At 38.3% G+C, this 12,404-nt stretch overlaps 1 protein-coding gene across 3 annotated transcripts in view; it reads right to left on the minus strand.

Moving 5' to 3' along the window:
• Window positions 1-12,404, minus strand: part of tnn (tenascin N) — a 36,352-nt gene that overhangs the window by 7,219 nt on the left and 16,729 nt on the right. Inside the window, exons 8-12 of one of the 3 annotated variants that reach the window (XM_072364587.1) lie at window positions 11,663-11,752; window positions 5,462-5,725; window positions 2,948-3,211; window positions 2,340-2,603; window positions 697-960 (exon numbers count right to left, since the gene is read on the minus strand). In XM_072364587.1, the coding sequence (XP_072220688.1) occupies window positions 697-960; window positions 2,340-2,603; window positions 2,948-3,211; window positions 5,462-5,725; window positions 11,663-11,752 (1,146 nt within the window). The remainder of the gene's footprint in view (window positions 1-696; window positions 961-2,339; window positions 2,604-2,947; window positions 3,212-5,461; window positions 5,726-11,662; window positions 11,753-12,404) is intronic. The other 2 variants (XM_072364585.1, XM_072364586.1) reach the window with 2 other exon arrangements.

Here is a 12,404-nt window from a genome sequence, read left to right on the forward strand (position 1 = left end):
AGAAATAAGACATACCAACAACTGATGGAGTATTTAATCTACTTAAGAGCTGCTAATTAAAATATTTTGTCCTCTTTTTCTACAATAAAAGACAGTGATGTTCCTACCTCTAAACATTGAAGTTAAAAGAAAAGGGACTACCCCTTCCGTGCGACTATTATTCCCCCATAATCAAGGCCACATGCGGTGCCCCTGACTGCCTGGAATTTGTTATCAGTGTTCTTAAACTAAGATATTTTCATTAACAGAAATATATCCATAATCTGTTGGAGCTTGTGTAGGTAACACATGGGACTTCTTAGTGAAGGCAGTTATGTGTTAAGTTCTCACAGCTATGGTAATTATGAACTGTTTTTCGATGCCAGATGCCGAGTAAGACTTTTAAAGAAATATATATATTTTTTCCAGCCATATAAGGATTCCTTTTACCAGTTTCCAGGCTTGCTTAAAAGAGTGAAGTGATGTGAATATATTTTAACGGTTAATTTCAACTGACCGGTGAGTTGGCTCAAAATAACCCCAGAGAGCCTCCTTTCACTGAGAATACCTAGTTTTTTCTAAACGGTCAGCCGTTTTTCCCCACAGATTTTAAATGTAGACTCAGATTAGATTTTTTTTTTTAATGGAGTCTTTATAAGAGAAAAGAGAGCTTTGACATTACCAAAATAAGACTCCCACTGATTTAATTGTATTAACCTGTTTCTGCTTCTGTGGAAATCTTCCCGGTCGCTTTGTCCCCCTTGACGGCCCATATGTAGACAGTGTAGAGAATTCCAGGCCTCAGGTTTGTCAGCAAGTAAGAGGTTATGCTGGACCCAATGTGGATTTCCTCACTAGAGCCCTCAGAGGAGCTATAGGTTAGGATGTAGCCATCAATTTCTGCCTGGACAGGTTCCCATGACACGCTGAAGCTGGACTCTGTTTCATCTCGAGCTAAGAGGTTAGCAGGAGCATCCAGTTCTAGAGGAAGATGTTAGTGGAAGTAATTTAATACTCTGCTCATGCAACTACAAGATGTGTTACTTGATTACCTTTTGCTACAAATATCAGAATCATGGCAGTAAGTAAACAAAGATTACGTGAACATACAGCAAAATAATAAAAGGTTTGTTAGACTTATTAGATTTTTTTTGTATGATCTGACAGGAAGTTCAGTCAGATTCTGTACCCAACAGAGTCAGGCTTATTTGCACCTCTGTTCCGTCATCATGTCCACTGACATCTTTCTTTCTAATGACGCTGAGGATGGTCTCTGTTCCTTGAGCCAAAAGAATTTAACCAAAAAAGCATCTATCTCTGAAAAACAGATGTGGTTATAGCAAAAGTTGAGAGAAGTTGTATGGCTTGAAGCCAGACCTCGAGGCTTGTTAACCTGGCAGCTCAGCCAGAAATGGTGAAGGGACAGGGAAAGGAACCAAACATCGAGTTTACATCGTGGACGCACTCACAAACGCTGGTTGTTTCACAGACAGGAGTTCTGCTGTTGCATCCGCATGTTACAGGACGAATACGTTGCTCCAAAATATTTCTGTAACTCTGCTTTCATCTCAGGTTTCTCTAATCAGTTATGCAACAATGCACAGGTGCAATGTGCTAAGGTTTGAGGATGAATAATGCTTGTGTTGTAGCACAGGAGGTGCTGGTGTACATGACCACTGAAAACAGATGTAAAACTGAGAAACAAGTCCCCTTGGGTCTTCTATCGTCCTCCTCTGTCGCAAGCTGTCTCATCCTATTCAGATCAAGTGGCAGCTTCCCAGAGGATCCCAGTAAACGATGATTTAACACACAAGTCACATGTGGATGAATGAACTGCAGCAAACATTATCCTCAGATGATGCTAATGAAGAGATAACCGTAAAGCTCTGACTTAGTTTTGGAAGTGGTAACAGACTTTGATGGATATCTAAAATGAGTTAATAGTTGAATGAAAGGGTCTGAGATGAGCTTCTACAACATGTTGGTAACCTCACTCCGGATGAAAGAATAAAAGATCCCTTGAGCTCAGTGCAACTATACCAATGGAATTAATTCTCTTCAAGCATAGCAAATAGAAGCCAGCATTTTAGTCAATGGGAAGAACGGTCCTGAGTGCCACCTTGGGCTGCAAGAGGAGAGCGCAGTGTTGTTCCAGGACATGAGGATTACATCTCTGAGCTCTCTCTCAAAGAAAGCTGATACATTCGGGAAGAAGTTTTTTTTTCTATTGGGTTTACAAGGGAGTTGTCTCATCGTCATGTCAAAACGACTGTAATGATAAACCACTCAAAGCTCTTGGAGGATTGAACATGAATATGCTTAATAGGTAATTTGCTTTAACAAAAACGGGTGTTTGACACCTGTCTCAGCTTGTGTCGAGATCGTGCTGCTGACTTTGTTTCCCTTGAAGGCTCTGATGTGGACAGTGTAGAGGACTGCAGGCCTCAAAGCAGTCAGCATATAAGACGTGCTGTCAGGTCCAACAGAGATTTCTTCATCGGCACTATCAGAGAAGTTATAGATTAGGATGTAGCCATCAATTTCTGCCTGGACTGGATCCCATGACAAGCTGAAACTTGACTCTGTTTCATCTTGGGCAATTAAGTTAGCAGGAGCATCCAGTTCTAAAGGAGGATATCAATACACAAACTGCAATGATGCAAACCAAACCGAACAGATGGGTGACAAATTAAAACCTGATAAAAGATCTCAACCCAACTAGAGATTTTTTGACATTTAGATAAAACTGAAGCTGCTCTGTTAGCTTGTGGTAGCCTCATACCTCACTAGGATAATTTATTTGTTTCTTTTCTCTTACCTGTCATCTGTCTATATACCATCGTATTTAACAGGGTTTTATCATGTCACAAATAGGAAAAGAGCTTTCTTTCAGATTTGTCAAGTTTGTCACGATCTGTTCAGATGATTAAGTGCTTTGCTTTTGAACATAGTGTTGTAGATCTGAGACCTGTCTCAGCTTCCGTCGAGATCTTCCTGCTGGCTTTACTCCCCTTGATGGCCCAGATGTAGACAGTATACAGGACCCCTGGCCTCAGCCCAGTCAGCATATATGAAGTACTGTCGGGTCCAACTGGGATTTCCTCGCTTGAGCCCTCAGAAGAGCTATATGTCAGCATGTAGCCATCAATTTCTGCCTGGGCTTGATCCCAGTACACTGTGAAGCTGGACTCTGTCACATCTTGGACGAAGAGGTTAGTAGGAGCATCCAGCTCTGTGTGGGGAGTTAAAATTAGTAGACACAACATCACTACATCTAATGCAAACACAACTGGAAATACACATCTTATGAAAATGAGAGTGCATTCAGTGCAGATGAGGTTAGAGACACAGGAAAAGTTGTCAAACTTGGATCAACCTATGTGGTTCTTTGGTATTTTAATCAAAACTTGCCAATTTTAAGCAGGTTGTGTTTGTGCTGCATTGCAACAATTTAACGTAAGTGAATTTAAAACATTTCTTTTTATAAATGCAAACGTTAACTCCAAGTTTGACATCATATCACTCTTATATGCAGTAGTACCACAAATATACTATGAGCTATGTTAAACAAAATCCATGCAAACTAGAAAGCAGCGCACCTTTGAACCCATTCAGACCTGATGCAACGTATCATCCAAGTCCCATCATTATTTTAAAGATTCCTTTCTTAAAGAATATTGCAGATTATTTTAAATGCAGCATTAGGGTGTGAATGGGTTAAGTGCTAAAAAAACAACAACAGAAAGCTGTCATTGTTAGAACAAATCTGAACCATTGGTCTTTTTGTAACACTGATTTAGAAGTATCTCAGTTTGTTTCAACAACTCATGCCATTATGAGAGTAGATCTAATTTATTCTCTAACTGAACACATCTATATTTATCCCAGAGGGTAGAATGCTGTAAGACATTTGGTCAAAATAAATATCTAACTAACATATATTTTCAATAGAATGTCTAATTTCCATGACAACATCACTTTAGACTTGTGGTAACACCAACATCAACCCTAGCTGTTATCTACAAAAGAAAAACAAACAAAAAACTACTTTATACCGGTAAATATCCTGTGATTCAGTGGTCAAGTTATTTTGTAGAATGTCTTGCAAGGATTTTTCTGCTTCCTTATTTACTGCAGTTTGCCTTTAAATTGCAGTGTATGTATCTTCACTTCTGGAGAACTCATTATGGAAAGACACTTGGGGATAAGTACATGTATTTAATATAGTTTGAGATTGCTTTGCACTTGATATCGTATTCCTTGTGCAAAGTTGTAATCATCTACATTAATTCACATCCCTCAGCTGCATCTCCTTAAAAGGTTTGTTTTTAAGGAGATGCACATCGATTCCAGACACAATTTAGATTCAGATGTTTGCATTCTGCTGTTTGATGTTCTACCAGGTTTACTGGAGCTAACATGTCTGCAAGCCTCATTAAACAGAACAAGGAATAATCTGGATCTGTAGTGAAAACTTAAGCAGACGTGCAGAAGTGCTACTGTGAAAATGATGAATTCTACTAATACATCTTGATATATAATTATTTGTAAATGTGAAACATCTGCTGCTCTCACATTACATATCTGATCTTGTAAAATATTTATACCACTGATGTTAAACTATTGTTTACCAAACTATAAGTACGAATCAGTGAGAAAGACTACTGTACTACTGTAGTTAAATACTTAATTGGATTTTTAAATGCATCTGGATCAACTATAAAGTCGTTTTAAGAAGATGTTCTGCTGCCTTTCTCTCCTAAACATAAATGCTAGGGAACAACAACAGCTGCAAACTCCCATAACAACCACATTAAAAGACGAGAATATGAGAAACAAGAGAGGCAAAGCAGCAGGCTTTGTTGACTAAGCTAAATTGTCTCTTCTCAAACTTCTTACAGACATTCAGCCTCAGGCTAAAGTGAATGCGTTTTTAAAAGGAATCCATTCTAATTATGTTAAATAGTCCTCTTCAGACAGAGTTCAAGTCCGCCCCTAGGCAGTTGGGAGAGGTTAATGTGCTTTATATAAAATGTCAACACTAATAGTTTTTAACTTGATGCTGCCACAAAAAGCCAAGAAAATTATCCAACACTAAAGATCAGACGGAAATGATTGGTGCATTACACATTAGGGCTGTTTGAGGTAGGAACGTTTTGCACAATCCATTTTAAGATTAAAGATGCTTAGAACATCTGTCCTTCTGTTTAACAGGCTGTAAAGTACAAAGAAAAAAAGAAATGCTCTGGTTTCGAACACTTCTTTGAGGATAACAGGTCATTGTACAATCAGTTAAAAAAATGAAGAAAGGAGAAAAAAAAAGGATCCATGGTGCATGTGTGTTCTGTGTTTTACCTTTCCAGATGACCTCTGGTGACCACCATTTACCCAAATATAAGCATCTTCTGTGACGCTCATCAATAAAACATAATTTTCAAATCCAATATTCTACAAACGAGCCATGGTCCCATTCAGGGTTTACCTGTTTCTGCTTCCGTTGAACTTTTCTTGCTGACTTTGTCTCCCCTGAAGGCCCAGATGTAGACGGTGTGAAGGACACCAGGCCTCAAGCCAATCAGCCTGTACGAGGTGCTGTCACGCCCTACAGGAATGTCTGAGCTGGAGCCCGCAGCAGAAGTGTAGCTCAGCATGTAACCCTCTATTTCAGCCTCAACTTGATTCCAGGAGACTGTTGCTGTGTCTTCGGTTACTTCAGTGGTGACGAGGTTTGTTGGAGCGTCCATCTCTGAAATTGTAAATATACAAAGATGAAAAAGAAATTAAAACCTTGAAAAATGGTTTATACCAAAATTATACCAAAACTGCAACAGAAATGAGCTTTAAGCTGTCCTGAATGGACATACTCAAAGGCTGTGTGATAAACCGACTGACAGAAACTAAAGAGAATCAACGATTCCTTAAATGTGAGAATAATGTGAGTTTTTTTCAACCTGTCTCCAAAGTTACAGTTCTCCTCTTGCGTGCAAGAGCGAAGAAATAAAGAAGTTGAAAGAGATGTTGAAATTGTCCTCATTCTTACCTCCACACAATTGTTTGGAGTGAGCATAAAAATCTAATTGTTTCAAAGTTAGAAAAATGTTCACGGTTCCCCGCAGATGTGTGGGCAGGGGAAGTCTTTCAAATCTGTCTGATCAGTTGACAAGCCCTTCTAAAAAGATATAATGCCCCCTTTGAAGACTACTCTGTATAAAATATCTGCAGCAGTGTTTCTAGAACAATACAGTACTTTGTAGAAATGCCTCGGTGTCTGTTATTTTTTCCTCATGTACAGGAAATTTACAAACACTCATTACTGAGAAGTTTGGTTTTGGACACTAAAGATGATAGATGAGCCATCATAGGATTTGTACTCTGGCTCCGAAGAAAAACTCTGTGAAGCTCTCCAAAAGAACATCACTGGCAGACAGCTGAACCCATGGTCATCTCCTGTTCACTGAACTCCACAGATGAGCTGCAGAGTGAGGAAGACCTAGGAGCAGAACAAAACACAGAGCCTCTGTTTCTACAGCCACTTGGCTTCAGGAAGGTGACGCAAAGGAGATGCAGGCGGAGCGGTTGGTTGTGTTGAGAGCAGAAAGGTGTCGGGGTCCTCTGGAGAAAATTTCAACGAAAGCGAAAAAAGAGAGCAACAAAGAGAGGATGACAGAAAATATAAAGTGAGAGTCACAGATGCGTAGTAAGAGAGACACAAAGGAAGTGAAGGGAAATGTAAAAGCAATCATCATTTAGGATTATTCCTCTGTGGCAGCGGCTCAGTCAAGGTCAGTCTTGTGTTAGTGTGCAGTCTCCATCGCGAAAACTGATTGATGATGCATCCACAAGAAGAAAGGAACTATGCAACTGTCTAACTCCATATCCCCTTTTCGCATCTCCTCTCCTGCTGTCACTTTCCAATCCTTCTGCTTACACTGCATGACAGTCTGTCGTGAACTAAACTGCAGAAAGAATTCATAATCGCTCCTTTTTTGTTTGTCACCAACAGTGTCTCTTTAAGTGGTCTAGTAAATAAGTTTAAGGACCTTTATTGACAAATATTAAGAGAGCTTGAGATGCTTCCTTAACATTCACTTCATCATTGGTGTCTATTTTCACAGTGCCACAAAAGGCCAATATTTCTTAATGTGACTGTAGCAGTTTCCTTCGAATAAAACTGATGATTATAAATGTTCAGTTACACAGTGTGTAGCTCCAATCACAGTTATGGGAAAAACACTCAAGCAGCTCTGAAGTCATTGGGGGAAGAGAGTAAAATTAAATGAGCGCATACCAATAATTTGAGACTTGAATGCAAGGATGGAACTATTTCATTTGGTCACATGTTAAAACCTGGCAGTTTGAATATGCAACTTTAACACTGTCATGGGTGTACCACAAATCCAAAGTGGCAATAATTAGCCAAAGCACTGACTGCTTGTTTTTCTCATGTCTTCCAGCTTTTCACCAGAACTGATTTTGAATGCATTTAACAGTTTTTAATCTGCTTTAAGCCTTACTAAAAATGTGTTTTAAGTTCCAGCGTGGAACACCTTGGGTGATTTATTAGCAGAAATGTAATACCATATTCAAAAACACATTGTTATTCTTGGAGAGTTGCTTGCACACTGTCTCCAAAGAGGGCCTTCTGCATTTTCCATAGCTTCTGTAGATTTGGGTACAGGGTGGTGCTTCTTTTGGTTGCAATTTTCAGTTTGTGCCACTAGATGTCACTACATACACACTAGGAAAATAAATTGTTTTAAAAGGATTAAGAATGAAAATTGCATTGAACTGTTAGTCCTTACTCTCCTTTAGACCTTATAAAATATAGTTCATTATAATACATTATTACAGTTACATTCAGGATAGCCTTGGCCACGTAGCCTTGGCCATCTGCCATGCTCTATATGTTTGCAGATTTTTTTATTTTTCTCCAACTTTTGCAGGCCTTCATTTGTTCTGAAGTTACAATGTATGATGGATCCAGTTACTGCAGACGTTCTACCTCACTAGCTGTGCTGCATCTGCGGTTACACAACATAAGCTGTAGCTTCAGCCATTTGGAAAACAGCTTATCCATTATGGGTGGCATGTTCAGCAGAGGCATTGACCACAGGGCTCATAGTAACAGGCTGTCTTTCATCATTTGCAGCTTTGCAGTTTCTCACCCTCACTGTGCAGAGGAAGCCATACAACATGGCTAAAGACGGAGCAATAGGGTGCCATTCTTTATGAGACTACATTATGTCAGTTGTGATAAATGATTTCTTGTAGAGTCCTGTGGCAACTACAGACTTATGTCTGCCCAGTACTTCTATGTAGTGTATGCCGCTAATAACTCTTCATGACTGAACTGATTTATCAATCTGGCAATATCTTTGCCAAATACATGATATACTGTAGATCATATGAAATCCTTGTTTTATTGTTACAAATTGTCCACTTATTCATTCACTGTACATAGGAGGGAAATTAGTTAAAAACATAATGATAAGACACTGGTTATCTCTATTGTTAAATGGGGATATAAACTATCAAAAGAAAGCACAACTTTTACAAAATTATCTTAAAATTAGGAGAATTATACACGCATCATTTCAAAATAACCAGGAAAAAGTGCAGCTTTCAACTTACCCACCAAATTATACACTTACATGTCACTATATATGTCTTTCTCTACTCCTATAAGATATTCCCTCTCACATTTTACCTGACATTATTCTTACATTTTATTTGAAGAGTTGGCTCAGAAAGCTCTGAATGGACAAGTCTGAGTAGATGGGGTACTCCCACTGGGTCACATGAGGTGCTATAGTGTGTCCAGATAACATAAAAGCTCAAAATTCAACCAATTTTCTTAAGCCAAGCCATCTGTTTTTGGTTATGTGGGACTTTTTGGTGGCTGTTTTTATCTGAATCAGCAGTAGCAGTCATGGTATGTTGGGTTTATATGCCTCGTAGCCTTTTGGCAGGTCAGCGACTAACTAACATCTACAGCACTTTAAGTGTAAAGATTTATTCTATCCATTTGCCTAAATGTTTGCTGTCGTTGAATCATTTTACTCTGGAAATAATGGCTATGAAAGGATACCATATAGACACCTACGGAATCACCCAGCGGAAAATCAGCAAGACAAGCATAACTCACAGAATACCACAGGCTGTGGTAGAAGAAGGATGATTTATAGAGTTGTAGTGGAAGCACATATGGAGGTCTCACTGTACAATATTCATTATGTACATACATTTTTAACTCCTTCTGCTATCCTGCAAAAAGATGAATAATGAATGAAGTTTATACACTTGCTAAAAAATTTGCCTTTTGTGTTTAGGATTGTTTTTTGGTTTGTGTCCACCAATAATGTTTAAATGTTTAAATGTTTTATAATGTTTAAGTGAAATGTATTATCACTTGAATATCTGATCATAAATAAGGGTGGAAGTAAACAAATGTGATAAACAAATAGGTAGATAATGGGGAAATTATTTAACTTTCTCAGGATAAGTAAGGCTAAATAAAGGAAAATCATAAATTATACACAAATGGCAATTATTTTGGCTCGAGCAAATTGTCGTTTACCTTAACAAGCACTTAAAAAGATCATGATTGTGATACTGTGAATCTTAAGAGAATTTAAGCACATTGGAAGGTAAAGTCAAATCTGTATTACTAACTGGAATAATCATCTGGGTATTTGAGTCCTGGACCTTGGTATTCCCAGACACGTTGAGCATCCAATGATATCTACTCTAAGCTTTTGAAAAACTAACTTTTAAGGAACAAGATTACATTTAGATGTGACTGTTACACTGAATAAACTTTTCAGATTTGTGGTGCTCCCTCATGGTGAAATGCAATCCGCATCAGTGCATATGCTAAGTGTACAAAGGTGCCTCTAACATTTGAAACATTTGAAATTATTTGCAATCATGGCCTTGCCGTGAGAAAAAAATGCAAACTTGGCAGCAAAATGTGAACTTAATTAAACTTAATTAAGAAAGAGCTTGAAAGAGACTGGGAAGAAAATAAGAAGAAATGCAGGACGGATGACAAAACTAAATATGGAATGTGGTGAAATCTATCTTCTGTGACGCTCTGTTACAGAAGACATCAATTATAGCCCCTAAGGACAAACCAGTATGCAATAATTCATTACATACTACTATAATATCACAGAAACTGCTTCTATGAGACCCGTTATTTTCATAACCAGCCCTATTCCTGTTCCTCATTTTACTACAAACATATTTATTTCTCACTGTTGTCCCTGCACCGAACCAATGTTGTAGTTTTTTTTTTTGTTCAACTCACAACACCAACAGTCTTATTTTTCTTCATTACTTTTTGCTTGCATCTTTTGACACTATACATATTTCTTGCATCATGTAGCTTTTATCTTTTCTCATTCTATAACCGAGCTGGCTGGAGGCAAACAGCATTTCAGTGAGATAATTTGTGACTGTGCTCTCCATGTCAGTCATCATGAAACCAGTAAAACCACTCTGGCAAACAGAGCCAAGAACTATCCTCCTCAATCACCTCTAAGCCTTTTCGTGTTTCACCTAAAATGAAGGATTGTAACTACTGGAGTGGAGACAAGCCACTGTCTGTCTGTTGTAGATTAGCCCATTCACACATGTGCACACTCAATTACAATCCATGTAGGTGGCACACTCGCACAGAAAAAAAAAGATTAGCAAAAGCAGGGACCCTTGAGTACCTGTCTGCCTTCATAAGAAGAGAGGTGAGTCTTGAAAGTTCCCCGCTAAGGCTGATGACAAAAAATTATTAAATTGGCTGTCTGAGAGTCTGAAAAATGAAGAGCCATCAACGTGGAGACTGCTTTTTATCTGAGTGAGCTCAGATGGTGGATGAGAATGGAGGTGGATGAGAGAAGGGAGGGGGAAAGAGAGAGACTAAAAAAGAGAATACAGGGAGTAACCGGAGACCTCTTGTGCCGTCGTGGACTGAGCTGAATGTCAAGAACGGCTGTTGAAGTGAAGCTGAGAAATGAATTCCCCCTCACGTACTTAAACCACTCAAAAACATGATTAGACCAATGTGCTCATATCCAGCTTTACCAGATGGACTTTGTAAATCACATAACTTCTCACCTTAATCATCAGGGAGCATCTAACAGTCATTACATTCATATCATGTTTCCCCTCAGCGACTCTGCACACCACTACCATTAAAGATTGTCCAGATTATTGGGCCATAAATTCCAGCCCTCTATCATTAACCCATAATGGTGCCTCTTGCAATCTGTATTCATTATCCTGTTTTGATTGGCTGTGTGAGGAAGGTTGTACAAGATGGTACGTCAGTATTGTGACCCATTATTTTGTTTTCCCTCTTAGGTTCTGACCACACATCTGAATTCGAGATGGCTTTACAAGAGCTAAGTACTGTCTTTTGCTGCACTCTTTTAAAATCTGAGTGAAATGTGGTTATCCTCACTGTTTCTTTAGTGTGTGTCAACTCTGCATGTGGCTGACCTGTCACTGTAGATGTCAACCACACTCAAGCATCTCCACTGTCTGCTGTTCTCTTACAAAAGCCATCTCAAAGCATTTAATGTCAAGCAGAAATCGATTCAAGGACAGCTAGGCTCAATTTCTACTTACTGATAATAAGACAGTCATACTCGTTGTGACCTGTGAATGCTGATGTGTTGACACTGACCTGTGACACCAGTGGTGAAAGAAGGATTTCCCTCAGTCTTTCCTTTGATGGCCTGGACCGAGATCTGGTACTCTGTTCCTGGAAACAAACCTGCGGAGAGAAACTTTTTTTTTTCCTGAATTCCAAATTGGGAGTGATGTACTTAGCTTAAATCGACTTTATAATTCTCTGGTGGTTAATAAACTTAACCCGAAGATCATTCTGAACTTCTTGTCCTTTCCTTGTTGAATGCTAAATGTCTTTATCTTGTCAAGCCTAAAATTAATCCAAATTAATCTAACTAGATAAAAACACCAAAGATTCCCTTTTTTGAAAGATGTCAAAAGCCACAGTAAATGGAACCACTGTGTTTTACATGAATATCATCCTCTATCGATTAGGTACTACTAATGCTAATGATTAAATATATAATATATATTTGTGATATCATGGGATTTCATTTTTACTTATTCACATTACATTATCAAATTTTATGCAGTCCAAAAAAGGATTTATCTAATTACAATATTTTATAATGTACAAATGTATTAAGATATAAAAGTGGGCATATTCATTGCATATGTGTGGTTATGTAATTTAATCTTTGCAATTTAACTTTTTGAAGACAAATGTCAAATTCAAGCACTGAATATGATACCAAAACCAAAAGAATTCTTAAGTTAAACTAATTTCGATGAGCAAAAGACTTTAGGTACATTTTAATTGAAAGGTTACTATACAGACCAAACAACTTCAGAAATGG

This window comes from Leuresthes tenuis, unplaced genomic scaffold (assembly GCF_036924035.1).
Source record: "Leuresthes tenuis unplaced genomic scaffold, fLeuTen1.0.hap1 SCAF_14, whole genome shotgun sequence".
Classification (NCBI taxonomy): domain Eukaryota; kingdom Metazoa; phylum Chordata; class Actinopteri; order Atheriniformes; family Atherinopsidae; genus Leuresthes; species Leuresthes tenuis.